Source organism: Leucoraja erinacea, unplaced genomic scaffold (genome assembly GCF_028641065.1).
Source record: "Leucoraja erinacea ecotype New England unplaced genomic scaffold, Leri_hhj_1 Leri_60S, whole genome shotgun sequence".
NCBI lineage: Eukaryota > Metazoa > Chordata > Chondrichthyes > Rajiformes > Rajidae > Leucoraja > Leucoraja erinaceus.
The window spans coordinates 429,422-444,344 of NW_026576520.1; the positions used below are offsets into that span (position 1 = coordinate 429,422).

General features: G+C 53.3%; 1 protein-coding gene across 1 annotated transcript in view; it reads right to left on the reverse strand.

Annotated features, from left to right (window-relative positions):
* LOC129694295 (rab11 family-interacting protein 1-like) overlaps positions 1-7,908 on the reverse strand; it is a 79,902-nt gene extending 71,994 nt beyond the window's left edge. Inside the window, 1 exon segment of the mRNA XM_055631005.1 lies at positions 7,552-7,908. Coding sequence (XP_055486980.1) covers positions 7,552-7,892 — 341 coding nt within the window. The 5' untranslated portion in view covers positions 7,893-7,908.
* Between the last annotated feature and the right edge of the window lie 7,015 nt (positions 7,909-14,923).

Here is a 14,923-nt window from a genome sequence, read left to right on the forward strand (position 1 = left end):
GTTAGCTCCACTAAGGTCAATTCTTAAGGGGTTGGACAGGCTAGATGCAGGAAGATTGTTCCCGATGTTGGGGAAGTCCAGAACAAGGGGTCACAGTTTAAGGATAAGGGGGAAATCTTTAAGGACCGAGATGAGAAAAACATTTTTCACACAGAGAGTGGTGAATCTGTGGAATTCTCTGCCCCAGCAGGTAGTTGAGGCCAGTCCATTGGCTATATTTAAGAGGGAGGGGGGAGGGGGGAGGGTGGAGCGATGGGGATTGACGGACATTGGAGATGGGGCGTGGCAGGTACACGCACGTGTCAGTTCTAAAAATCCCAGTGTCACCCAGCACGGAAACAGGCCCTTCAGCCCAACATGCCCACACCCACCAAGATGCCCCCCCCATCTGGGCTAGTCCCGCCTGCCTGAGATTGGCCCAATTCCCTCTGAATGTTAAGACATTAGACTTTCGAGATACAGCGCGGAAACAGGCCCTTCGGCCCACCGAGTCCGCGCCGACCAGCGATCACCCCGTACACTAACACTATCCCACACACACTAGTGACAATTTACAATTACACCAAGCCAATTAACTTACAAACCTGCACATGGTACACCAGTCATTGAAGGTAGGCATGCAGGTGCAGGAGGCAGTAAAGAAAGCGAATGGTATGTTAGCTTTCATTGCAAAAGGATTTGAGTATAGGAGCAGAGAGGTTCTACTGCAGTTGTACAGGGTCTTGGTGAGACCACACCTGGAGTATTGCGTACAATTTTGGTCTCCAAATCTGAGGAAGGACATTATGGCCATAGAGGGAGTGCAGAGACGGTTCACCAGACTGATTCCTGGGATGTCAGGACTGTCTTATGAAGAAAGACTGGATAGACTTGGTTTATACTCTCTAGAATTTAGAAGATTGAGAGGGGATCTTATAGAAACTTACAAAATTCTTAAGGGGTTGGACAGGCTAGATGCAGGAAGATTGTTCCCGATGTTGGGGAAGTCCAGGACAAGGGGTCACAGCTTAAGGATAAGGGGGAAATCCTTTAAAACCGAGATGAGAAGAACTTTTTTCACACAGAGAGTGGTGAATCTCTGGAACTCTCTACCACAGTGGGTAGTTGAGGCCAGTTCATTGGCTATATTTAAGAGGGAGTTAGATGTGGCCCTTGTGGCTAAGGGGATCAGGGAGTATGGAGAGAAGGCAGGTACGGGATACTGAGTTGGATGATCAGCCATGATCATATTGAATGGCGGTGCAGGCTCGAAGGGCCGAATGGCCTACTCCTGCACCTAATTTCTATGTTTCTATGTCTTTGGAGGGTGGGAGGAAACGGAAGATCTCGGAGAAAACCTACGCAGGTCATGGGGAGAACGTGCAAACTCCGTACAGGCAGCACCCGTAGTCAGGATCGAACCCGGGGCTCTGGCGCTGTGAGGCAGCAACTCTGTTGGATGTGCTGGGAATGGAGGGATATGGATCATGTGCAAGGCAGATAAGAGCAGGCCTTGGCATCGTGTTCAGCACCGATATTGTGGGCCGAAGGGCCTGTTCCCATGCTGCACTGTTCTATATTATAGTCATAGAGTGACACAGTGCGAAGACAGGCCCTTCGGCCCTACTTGCCCAATCTGGCCAACATGTCCCAGCTACACTAGTCCCACCTGCCTGCGTTTAGCCCATATCCCTCTAAACCTGTCCTATCCATGTACCTGTCTAACGGTTTCTTAAACGTAGGGATAGTCCCAGCCACAACTACCTCCTCCGGCAGCTCGTTCCTTACACCCACCACCCTCTGTGTGAAAAAAAATGACCAGTCAGATTCCTATTAAATCTTTTCCCCTTCACCTTAAACCTATGTCCTCTGGTCCTCGATTCACTTACTCTGGGCATCTTCCTGATCTATTCCTCTCACGGTTTTGTATGTACCTCTATAACATCAGCCCTCATCCCCCTGCGCTCCAAGGAATAGAGTCCCAGCCTTCACACAGAGAGTGGTGAATCTCTGGAACTCTCTGCCACAGAGGGTAGTTGAGGCCAGTTCATTGGCTATATTTAAGAGGGAGTTAGATGTGGCCCTTGTGGCTAAGGGGATCAGGGGGTATGGAGAGAAGGCAGGTACGGGATACTGAGTTGGATGATCAGCCATGATCATATTGAATGGCGGTGCAGGCTCGAAGGGCCGAATGGCCTACTCCTGCACCTATTGTCTATGTTTCTATGTTACTCAACCCTCTAATTCTGGCAACATCCTCGTAATTCTGCTCTGTACCCTTTACAGCTTGACAACATGTTCTGTGTTACACCAGTCCAACACCGCAGGTGTGACTACAACATAACCTTCAATGAAACATTGCCAAATTAGCTGAGGGCTTGCAACACAGAAGATTCTGCAACATCACGCACAGTACAATGCGCCTCAAGTATTGGTTAGCTTACAACTCAATGGTATGTGTTCAATAAGTTGTAATGTGTTCGATCATATGTTGAAAGAGTGGAGCGTCAGGGCTTGTCACTCAGTGGGACAGGCAGCATCTCTGGAGGGAAGGAAAGGGTATCAGAGCAAAGAGGTCCTTCTGCAATTGTATAGGGCAATTGAGTACAAGAGCAAATAGGTCCTTCTGCAGTTGTATAGGGCACTAGTGAGACCACATCGGGAGTATTGCGTGCAATACTCTGAAGAAGGGTCTCGACCCAGAACGGCGTCTACTTCCTTTGACAATAGACAATAGGTGCAGGAGTAGGCCATTCGGCCCTTCCAGCCAGCACCGCCATTCAATGGCTGATCATCCACAATCAGTACCCCGTTCCTGCCTTCTCCCCATTTCCCCCGACTCCGCTATTTTTGGACATGCTAGAGGCAGGAAACATGTTCCCGATGTTGGGGGAGTCCAGAACCAGGGGCCACACAGTTTAAGAATAAGGGGTAAGCCATTTAGAACAGAGACGAGGAAACACTTTTTCTCACAGAGAGTTGTGAGTCTATGGAATTCTCTGCATCAGAGGGCAGTGGAGGCTGGTTCTCTGGATACTTTGAGGAGAGAGCTAGATAGGGCTCTTAACGATAGCGGAGTCAGGGGATATGGGGAGAAGGCAGGAACGGGGTACTGATTGGGGATGATCAACCATGATCACATTGAATGGCGATGCTGGCTCAATGGGCTGAATGGCCTACTGCATCTATTGAATTTCAGATGCCATCTTATTAACAACTCCCTTTGATTTCTCCCTCTCACCCACCCTCTCCCAAACACTTTCCCCCAGTTCGGACGAGTGGTCATGGAATCACAGAGAGGTACAGTGTGGAAATAGGCCCTTCGGCCCAACTTGCCCACACCGACCAGCATGTCCCATCTACACTAGTCCCACCTGCCTGCGCTTGGGCACATTATCCTCCAAACCTGTCCTATCCATGTACCTGTCTAACTGTTTATTAAACATTGGGATAGTCCCAGCCTCAGCCTCGACTACCTCCTCTAGCAGCTTGTTCCACACACCCACCACCCTTTGTGTGAAAATCTTTTCTCCCTTCACCTTGAACCTATATCTTCGATTCCCCTGACTCTGGGCAAGAGGCTGCCCAATCATATTGTGTATCACCCCGATCTATTCCTCTCATGATTTTGTACACCTCTATAAGATCACCCCTCATCCTCCTACGCTCCAAGGAATAGAGTCCCAACCTGCTCAACCTCTCCCTGTAGCTCAGACCCTCGAGTCTACGTGACTTCCTGGTCATTGCCGCAAAGTGTTTCCTCTGCATCGTCTTCATGCATAGAATCATACAGTGAGAAAACAGGCCCTTCGGCCCAACTTGCCTATGCTGACCAACATGACCCATCAATATTAGTCCCACCTGCCCACATTGGGCCCATCTCCCTCTAAACCTGTCCTATCCATGTACCCGTCTAAATGTTTCTCAAACACTATCGTTCACAATTCAGTCCCCAGCATCTGCAGTTTATTTATTGAAACGTATAAGATTTTTAAGGGCATAATGGACACACCGGAGGCAGGAAACATGTTCCCGATGTTGGGGGAGTCCAGAACCAGGGGCCACAGTTTAAGAATAAAGAGCAAGCCATTTAGAACAGAGACGAGGAAACACTTTTTCTCACAGAGAGTGGTGAGTCTGTGGAATTCGCTGCCTCAGAGGGCGGTGGAGGCAGGTTCTCTGGATGCTTTCAAGAGAGCTAGATAGGACTCTTAAAGATAGCGGAGTCAGGGAGAAGGCAGGAACGGGGTTCTGAGTGGGGATGATCAGCCATGATCACATTGAATGATGGTGCTGGCTCGAAGGGCCAAATGGCCTCCTCCTGCACCTATTGTCTATTTTAGTTTAGAGATACAGCGTGGAAACAGGCCCTTCAGATTTCTACAGAATCGTGCTAATGTATTGTTAAGAAGACACAGTTTTCTGGAGTCAGTACAACTTCTCGTACTGTTTATTTAGCTTATTATTGTCACGTGTGCCGAGGTACAGTGAAAAGCTTTTGTTGCACGCTATCCAGTCAGCGGAAAGACAATACATGATTACAATCGAGCCGTCCACAGTGTACAGATACAGGATAAAAGGAGCAATGTTTACTGCAAGGTAAAGTCCGATTAAAGATAGTCCGAAGTTCTCCACTGAGGTAGATAGTAAAAATAGAAACATAGACAATAGGTGCAGGAGTAGGCCATTCGGCCCTTCGAGCCTGCACCTCCATTCAATATGATCATGGCTGATCATTCAACTCAGTATCCTGTACCTGCCTTCTCTCCATACCCCCTGATCCCTTTAGCCACAAGGGCCACATCTAACTCCCTCTTAAATATAGCCAATGAACTGGCCTCAACTACCTTCTGTGGCAGTGAATTCCAGAGATTCACGACTCTCTGTGTAAAACTGTGGAAAGTAGTTCAGGACCGCTCTCTAGTTGGTAATAAGGTGGTTCAGTTGCCTGATAACAGCTGGGAAGAAACTGCCCCTGAATCTGGAGGTGTGCGTTTTCACACTTCTGTACCTCTTGACTGATGGGGGGGGGGGGGGGGGGGGGGAGAGAAGAGGATTTGGGAACAGCTCCATCCAAGACCACAGTAAAATTGCAGAGATTTGTGGACGCAGCCCAGACCATCACACAAACCAACCTCCCTTCCATTGACTCCATCTACACCTCACGCTGCCTCGGCAAGGCCAGCAGCATCATCAAGGACCAGTCTCACTCCCTCGTCTCTCCTCTCCCATCAAGCACGAGGGACAGAAGTGTGAAACACCTTGTTAGGACTCCCTACAACATCCGGCGTTCCAGAGCCTCTACACCGTCTGCCCGACCTCTCCCTGTTGCTGAAACCCTCTAATCCAGGCAGCATTGTGGTATCAGCACGAGGAAGGGTCTCGACCCAAAACGTCACCATTTCCTTCCCACCAGAGATGCTGCCTGTCCCGCTGAGTTACTCCAGCTTTTTGTGGCTAGTCTTCTGGTGATCCTCCTCTGCACCCTTTCCAAAGCCCCCACATCCTTCCTGTAATGGGGTGACCAGAACCCTATGCAATACTCCAAATGCTGCCCGATCAAAGTCCTATAGATCTTGTATTCTAGGCTTGTATTCACTGGAGTTTAGAAGGATGAGGGGATATCTATAGAAACATATAAAATTATAAAAGGACTGGACAAGCTGGATGCAGGAAAAATGTTCCCAATGTTGGGCGAGTCCAGAACCAGGGGCCACAGTCTTAGAATAAAGGGGAGGACATTTAAGACTGAGGTGAGAAGAAACTTTTTCACCCAGGGAGTTGTAAATTTATGGAATTCCCTGCCACAGAGGACAGTGGAGGCCAAGTCACTGGATGGATTTAAGAGAGAGTTAGATAGAGCTCTAGGGGCTAATGGAGTCAAGGGATATGGGGAGAAGGCAGGCACGGGTTATTGATAGGGGATGATTAGCCATGATCACAATGAATGGCGGTGTTGGCTCGAAGGGCCGAATGGCCTCCTCCTGCAGCTATTTTCTATGTTTCTAGATCTGCATCTTAACTTCCCGATTCTGGTACTCAGCGCCCCGACCCATGAAGCCTAGCGTATCGATGCCCTCTACGCCACAATAACAGGTTTCTCTTAAGTACATTGAACACCTCATCAAGCCACCCCTCCCCCCCCCCCACAAAGATGCAGAGCCCCTTTATACAGAGAAGGTACTGGGGGGGGGGGGGGGGGGGGGGAAATCAGAAAGTCGAGGAAGGGGAGAACTTGGAATGAGGGGGGAGAAGACGAGATGGAGGGAGAGAGGGAGGGAGGGAGGAGATTGGGACAATGTTTGGGGAGGAAGGGGGGGGGGCAGGATTCTGGGGGGGGGGGGGGGGGGGGGGAAGGGGGTTTGGGGGGGGGGAAAATTTTGTAGGGAGGCAAGATTTGGGGAAGGAGAGAGGGGGAACAATGTTTGGAGGTGGTGGGCAAAGTTTGATTCTTCTTCCTTTCACTCCCCTCCCTCCTCTCCCCCTCCCTCCCTCTCTCATCTCCCCTCTCTCACCTCCCTCACCCTCCCCGCCTTTCTCTCCTCCTCCCCTGCTACTCTCTCTTGCTCTCCCCCTCTCCCCTCCTCTCTCCCCCCCTCCTCTCCCCCCTGTTCCTCCCTCTCTCTACCCATCCCTCCTCTCCCCCCCTCACCTCTCCTCCATCCTCGCCGTGCCCTCCTCTCCCCAATCACCTCCTTTCCCCCCTCCCCTGTTCCCCCCCTTTCTCTTCCACTCTCCATCACCCCTCCTCTTCCCCCCGATCCCCTCTCTCTCACTCCTCCTCTCTCTTCCCCCCCCCCCTCCCTCCTCTCCGCCTCCGCCTCCTCCTCTCCCCTCTCCCCCCCCCTCCCCACCTCCCCCACCTCCTCTATACCCTCTTCTTCCTCCTGTACCTCTCTCTTCCCCCTCCTCCCCGTCCCTCTCATTCCCCCCTCCTCTCCCCCCCGTCCTCCCCTGTCCCCCTCTCATTCCCTCCTCCTCTCCCCTCCTCCCCCCCCCCTGTCCCTCTCTTTTCCGCCTCCTTCCCGTCCCTTCTCTTCCCCTCTCCCTCTCCCCGTCCCTCTCATTCCCCTCTCCTCTCCCCGTCCCTCTCCTTCCCCTCTCCTCTCCCCGCCCCTCTCTTTTCCGCCTCCTCCCGTCCCTTTCTCTTCCCCCCTCCTCTCCCCTGTCCCTTTCTCTTCCCCTCTCCTCTGTCCCTCTCATTCCCCTCTCCTCTCCTCCCCCGTCCCTTTCTCTCTCTCCCCCTCTCCTCTCCCCTCTCCTCCCCTCCCCTCTCCTCCCCTCTCATCCCCTCCCTCCTCCTCCTCCTCCCCTCCTCCCTCCCTTCTCTTTCCCCTCTCTCTCCTCCCCTTCCTCTCTCATTCCCTCTCCTCTCCCCGTCCCTCTCTCTTTTCCCTCTCCTCCTCCCGTCCCTTTCTCTTCCCCCCTCCTCTCCCATGTCCCTTTCTCCTCCCATCTCCTCTGTCCCTCTCATTCCGCCCTCCTCCTCCCCTGTCCCTTTCTCTTCCCCTCTCCTCTCCCCTCTCCTCTCCTCCCCCCTCTCCCCCCCCCCTCCTCCCCTGCCCCTCTCACCTGTCCCCGGTGTCCCTGCTCAGGTACAGATGAGTGAGCGGGAGTGCGAGCTGCCCGAGGAAGGCGTCGCTGCCGAAGAGTGATCGCTGCAGGACGGTGATGCGGAGCAGCGGGTCGGGGTCGGTGTCGGGGGGCAGCGGGAGAGTCGCCTCCTCCCTCCACTCGGGTCCCGCCGCCCCGGTCCCGGCCCCGGCCGCCGCCGTGTAGAAGCGCTCTCCGCCCAGCTCCAGCACCGCCAGCGCCCCGCTACCTCCCCGCTGCCTCCCCTTGGCCCGGAGCCCCCTCGCCCCCAACACCAGCACCCGGGCATGGCTGTGGGTCCACACCGGCACCTCCGACATCCTCAGCCTCCACTCCCTCTCTCCTCTCTCCTCTCTCCCCTCTCCCCTCTCCTCTCACCCTCTCCTCTCTCTTCCCCTCCCCACTCTCCTCCCCCTCTCCTCAACCCTCCACTCTCCTCAACCCTCCCCCTCCCTCTCCTCCTCCCTCCTCAACCCCCTTCTCTCTCTCCCCCTCCTCCTCCCCTTTCTCTCTCCCCTTCTCCCCCTTTCTCTCTCCCCTTCTCCTCCTCAACCCCCTCTCCCCTCTCCTCTCCCCCTCCACTCTCCTCAACCCTCCCCTCTCCTCAACCCTCCCCCTCTCCTCTCCCCCTCCACTCTCCTCAACCCTCCACTCTCCTCAACCCTCCCCTCCCTCTCCTCCCCCAACCTCCTTCTCTCTCTCCCCTCCTCCTCCCCCTTTCTCTCTCTCCCCCTCTCCGCTCTCTCTCCTCTCTCTCTCCCCACCCCCCCCCCCCCCCCCCCCTCCTCCACCTTTTTATTTCTTCCCTGCTCCTTACCCCCTCCTCAATCTACCCCCCTCCCTATCCGCCTCCCCTCTTCTCCTCTTGTCTACTCCCCTCTACACGGGACACTCTCCGGCCGCAAGCTGCACTGGACTGGACTGGACAGGACAGGCAGGGGAGGAGCCCGCACCCATAGTGGGCGGAGAGAGCGAGAGAGAGAGAGAGGGGAGGGGAGGGAGAGAGAAGGAGGGGAGGGAGAGAGAAGGAGGGGAGGGAGGGAGGGAGAGAAGGAGGGAGGGAGAGAGAAGAGAGGGGAGGGAGAGAAGGAGGGAGAGAGAGAAGGAGGGAGAGAGAGAAGGAGGGAGAGAGAGAGAGGAGAGAGAGAGAGAGAGAGAGAGAGAGGGAGAGAGAGAAGGAGGGAGAGAGAGAAGGAGAGAGAGGAGGTGAGAGAGAGAGGAGGGAGAGAGAGAGAGAGGAGGGGAGAGAGAGAAGGAGGGAGAGAGGGGAGGGGAGAGAGAGGAGGGGAGGGAGGGAGTGAGAGAGGGGAGGGAGAGAAGGGAGGGGAGGGAGAGAGAAAGAGGGGAGGGAGAGAGAAGAGGGGGGGGAGGGAGAGAGAAGGGGGGAGGAGAGAGAGAGAGGGGGGAGAGAGAGAAGGGGGGAGAGAGAGAAGGGGGGAGAGAGAGAGAAAGGGGAGAGAGAGAGAAGGGGGGAGGGAGAGAGAGAGAGAGAGAGAGAGGGGAGAGAGAAGGGGGGAGGGACAAGATACAGGGTAAGTGAGAACTACAGGGGGAGAGAGAGAGAGAAGGGGGGAGAGAGAGAAGGAGGGAGAGAGAGAAGGAGGGAGAGAGAGAGAAGGAGGGAGAGAGAGAGAAGGGGGGAGAAGGAGAGGGAGAAGAGTGGGGATTGAGAGAGAGGAGAGGTAGAGAGAGAGATACAGAATGAGGAAGAGAGAGAGAAGAAGAGAGATTGAGGGGGGAGAGAGAGAAGGAGGGGAGGGAGAGAGAAGGATGGGAGGGAGAGAGAAGGAGGGGGAGAGAGAGAGGAGGGGAGAGGGAAAGGAGAAGGGAGAGAGGGGAGGAAGAGGGAGAGAGAAGGAGAGAGGGGGGAGAGAGAGAAGGAGGGGAGGCGATAGAGAGAAGGAGAGGAGAGGGAGGAGAAAAGGGGATGTGGAGAGGAGAGGGAGAGAGAAGGAGGGGAGGGAGAGAGAAGGAGGGGAGGGGAGAGAGGAAGAGGGGAGGGAGAGAAGGAGAGAGAGAGAGAGAGGAGGGGGAGGGAGGAGAGAGAGGGGGGCGGATGGTTCCGTCGTAAAGAGAAGAGAGGGAGAGAGGCAGGGAAGGAGGGAGAGTTCACTGTTTGACAGATGAGGTTGAAACAGAGGTGCACTTCCTCCTAAAATGCAAAAAAATTGACAAAACAAGGAAAGCATACTTTGACAAACTCAGTGAGGCAACCCCTGATTTTAAAGAACTAGATGATACATCAAAACTAAGAATAATCCTTGGCGAAGGAAATACGGCACATCTTGGTGCACAATACGTAACAGCATGCCATAACCTGAGAGACTGTGAATGACCAACATGCACATATGTACGCACACACTAATCGACATTAACTAACATTAAGAAATTAATATTGAATTGCTAAACTTGCTATTGTGTTGTACTGCTTACAGCTACAAGAACGTGTAGCAATCAATAAAGGGCTATAGGCCTATTGCAAGTTTATGTACAGGGACATGGAGAGAAGGCAGGTACGGGATACTGAGTTTGATGATCAGCCATGATCATATTGAATGGCGGTGCAGGCTCGAAGGGCCGAATGGCCTACTCCTGCACCTAATTTCTATGTTTCTATGACATATCTATCCATGCATTGTATACTTGTATTTATACATTTCAAATATGTATGTCATGTTTTATACTTTGGCAATATAACAATGTTTTTTTTATGCCAATAAAGTTTTTTAATTGAAAATGGAATTGAGAGAGAGAGAGAAAAAAGGAGGGAGAGAGGGAGAGGAGAGAAATTCAGTGGTGGTGTGAGAGAGAGAGAGAGAAACATAGACAATAGACAACAGGTGCAGGAGTAGGCCATTCGGCCCTTCGAGCCAGCACCGCCACTCAATGTGATCATGGCTGATCATCCACAATCACTACCCCGTTCCTGCCTTCTCCCCATATCCCCTGAAAGGGATGGGAGGGAGAGGCAAAGGTTTAGTAGTAGAGGGAGAGAGAGGGAGGATGAAGGGAGAATGAAAGGGAGTGAATGAGGAGGAAAGAAAAGGAGAGAGAGCGGGAGAGAGGGGAGGAAGAGGGAGAGGGAAAGAGAGAGGAAGAGGCGATAAGAGAGGGTAAAGGGAATGGGAGAGGAGGGGGAGAGAGGGGGAGAGAGAATGGATGAGATGAGGAAAACATTTTTCACACAGAGAGTGGTGAATCTGTGGAATTCTCTGCCACAGAAGGTAGTTGCGGCCAGTTCATTGACTATATTTAAGCAGGAGTTAGGTGTGGCCCTTCATTGCTACAGACGGCAGTGGAGGCCAAGTCAGTTCTGGGCACCGTGTTATAGGAAAGATGTTGTGAAGCTGGAAAGGGTACAGAGAAGATCTCTAAGTCGTTTGCCAGGACTCAAGGGTGTGAGCTACAGGGAGAGATTGAGCAGGCTGGGTCTCTATTCCTTGGAGCGCAGGAGGATGTTTCGGTTTGTACTCGCTAGAATTTAGAAGATTGAGAGGGGATCTTATAGAAACTTACAAAATTCTTAAGGGGTTGGACAGGCTAGATGCAGGAAGATTATTCCCAATGTTGGGGAAGTCCAGAACATGGGGTCACAGTTTAAGGATAAGGGGGAAATCCTTTTAGGACCGAGATGAGAAAAACATTTTTCACACAGAGAGTGGTGAATCTGTGGAATTCTCTGCCACAGAATGTAGTTGAGACCAGTTCATTGGCTATATTTAAGAGGGAGTTAGATGTGGCCCTTGTGGCTAAAGGGATCAGGGGGTATGGGAGAAGGCAGGTACAGGATACTGAGTTGGATGATCAGCCGTGATCACATTGAATGGCGGTGCTGGCTCGAAGGGCCGAATGGCCTACTCCTGCACCGATTGTCTATGTTTCTATGAGGGAGGGAGAGTAACCAAGTGAGAGGGTAAAGGGAGGAATGGGGGAGAGGGTAAAGAGAGGGAGAGAGAGAGAGAGGGGGAATGAGAGAGGGAGGAAGAGGAAGAGAGGGAATGAGAGAGGGGGTGCGAGGGAGAGAGACAAGAGTTCAGTTCAGTGGGTTACAGAGAGGGAGAGGTTCGTTCAGTGGTAGAGGGGAGAAAGATTCAGTGATGGGAGTGGGTTGGGGAAGAGGGAAGAGGAGAGAGAATTTAGTACAGAGGGAGTGGGGACGGGGTGAGAGAGGATAGTTCAGTGGTAAAGGGAGCGAGGGGAGAGGGAGAGCAGTGGTGTAGGGGGAGAGGGAGGGGTGGGGGGAGGGGAGTGAGGGGGTAGAGAATGAAGGAGGGGAGAAAGAGTTCAGTGGTGCAGAGGCAGAGAGGGAGGGGGAAGGGAGAGAGGGAGGGAGGGGAGAGGGGAAAGTTCAGTGGTGGAGACAGGGAGAGAAGAGGGGTGGGGAGGTAGTTTGGTGGAGTGAAGAGAGAGGGGAGAGCAGGATAGTGTGAGGCTGACAGGGTGAGGAGTGGGGAAGGGGGAGAAACATAGAAACATAGGTGCAGGAGTAGGCCATTTGGCCCTTCGAGCCTGCACCGCCATTCAATATGATCATGGCTGATCATCCAACTCAGTATCCCGTACCTGCCTTCTCTCCACACCCCCTGATCCCTTTAGCCACAAGGGCCACATCTAACTCCCTCTTAAATATAGCCAATGAACTGTGGCCTCGACTACCTTCTGTGGCAGAGAGTTCCAGAGATTCACCACTCTCTGTGTGAAAAATGTTTTTCTCATCTCGGTCCTAAAAGATTTCCCCCTTATCCTTAAACTGTGACCCCTTGTTCTGGACTTCCCCAACATCGGGAACAATCTTCCTGCATCTAGCCTGTCCAACCCCTTAAGAATTTTGTAAGTTTCTATAAGATCTCCCATCAATCTTCTAAATTCTCGCAAGTACAAGCCGAGTCTATCCAGTCTTTCATCATATGAAAGTCCTGCGTAGTGAGTGAGTGAGCGGGAGGCCCCCGACACTCCCCAGGTGGGGAGGGAGGGAGGGAGAGTGTGGAGGGGAGAGGGAGAGAGAGAGGTTGCAGGGAATGAGAGGGAAGTCCACCAATCGAATGCAGGAGCAGAGGTCTGACAAGAGGCCATCAATCTGAACTGTTAACTCTCCGTTTCCCTCTCTCTCTCTCTCCCTTCTACCCTCTCTCCCCTCCCTCCGTTCACCTCTCTCCTCTCCCCCCCCTCTCTCACCCCTTCTACCCCTCTCTCTCTCTCTCTCCCTCTCTCCCTCCACTCTCTCCCTCTCTCTCCCCCTCTCCCCACACTCTCTCCCCCTCTCTCTCTCCCTCCCTCTCTCTCACTCCCCCCATCTCTTCCCCTCCCCCTCCTCCCCTCTTTTTTTCTCTCTCCTCCTCCTCCCTGTTTTCAGCATTTTCTGTTTTAATCACAGACAGAACAGGAGTGAGGGGTGGAGAGAGAGAGAGACTCCCCATCCCTCTCTTCCCCTGTCTCTCCCTCTCCCCCGTCTCCCTCCCTCTCCCCTTACCCCCTCTCTCCCCCTTCCCCCCCCCTTTCTCCCTCCCTCCTTCCGGATCAGAGGGTATGGAGAGAAGGCAGGTACGGGATACTGAGTTGGATGATCAGCCATGATCATATTGAATGGCGGTGCAGGCTCGAAGGGCCGAATGGCCTACTCCTGCACCTAATTTCTATGTTTCTATGTTTCCTCTCTCCCTCCCCCTCTCTATCTCCCCCTTTCTCCCTCTCCCCTCTTTCCCTCCCCTCTCCCTCCTCCTCCCCCTCTCTATCTCCCCCTCTTTCTCCCTCCCCCCTCTCCCCCTCCCCCCCCTCTCTACCTCCCCCCTTACTCCCTCTCCATCCCTCTCTCCCCCCCCCTCTGTCTCTCTCTTTGACCCTGTTTCCAGTATTTTCTTTCATCATCACAGCTAATTGCAAAGCAGGCAGAACGAGAGGAAGAGAGGGAGAGAGAGAGGGGCAGTGACAGAGTGCAGTACATCAGCAGGAATGTGGATTGAGAGTGCAGAATGTGTAGAGATGCCAGGGAGAGAGAGAGAGGGAGATGAGTAATTATGTGGCGATGATGTAGAAACAAAGAACTGCAGATGCCGGCTAACACGCAAAAGGACACAAAGTGCTGGAGTAACCCAGCGGGTCAGGCAGTGCCTCGGGAGTAGGGGTAGGTTCACTCCCGTTTCGCTCAAACTTGTTTTTGAATGACATATCAAGAAATTCAATTCAATAGTTGTGGGAAGGAACTGCAGATGCTAGTTTACATTGAAGGTAGACACAAAGTGCTGGAGTAACTCAGCGGGTCAGGCAGCACCTCTGGAGAGAAGGAATGGGTCACTTTTCGGGTCGAGACTCTTCTTCAGACTGAGAGTCGGGGTGGGGGGGGAGAGGGAGACACAGAGGTAAGGAAGAGTAAGGTGTGAAAATGAGATCAAAGGGGATGGAGATCAAGGCAGATGTTGAATAGGCCATTGTTGGCTGGGAGAAGGTGACAACAAAGCAAACAGAGATAGAATGTAAACGAGGACAGTCAGACTGGTGGGAGAACTGGGAAGGGGGAGGGGATGGTGAGAGAGGGAAAGCGAGGGCTATCTGAAGTTAGAGAAGTCAATGTTCATACCGCTGGGGTGTAAACTACCCAAGCGAAATATGCGGTGCTGCTCCTCCAATTTGCGATGGGCCTCACTCCGACAATGGAGGAGGCCCAGGACAGAAAGGTCAGTTTGGGAATGGGAGGGGGAGTTAAACTGGTTGGTGAGGGCGCTGCGAGTCAGCTACCCTGCCAGCAGCATGTTCGTTATTTTGAAGTTTTTTGTTTTTTTGGTGTGTCTAAATGTTAGTTTTGGTGCCTCTTGGTGCGTCTTGTGTGGGGGGGGGGGTACATCAAACCACTTTTGGTCGCCTCCTGGACGGAGAGGCGACTGTTTTCCATGTCGCCTCCTCACGGCATGGATTGGAGCGATGATCTTTCCCCTCTCCCTTTCCCGGAATCGGGCCTGGAGATTCAGCAGTGGGCGCAGCATAGACTTTTCCATCACGGGGCGGGTGAACCCTTGCCGGGGGTCGCCAGAGAGGAGTGCCACGATCGCTGGCCTGGTGACTTTGACATCGTTGGGCTGTGGGCTGCGGAGCTTCTAGCCGCGGGCGTGGTGTGGACTTACCATCCGGAGTCTGGGATCCCTCGCTTGAGAAGAGCTCCGACCGCCGGCCCACGGCCTATAACATCGTGAAGCCGCGGTCTCTGGTAGGAAGCGGCCGATTCGGGCGCTCCAAGCCGCGGAGTGTGTTCGACCGTCCCGACGTCGGAGTTTTGATCATCCCGACGAGAGGGCCTGTACATCGGGCCGTCCGTAACGGCGACTACGGAGGATTCATGGCCCCGACCACGGATGAACAA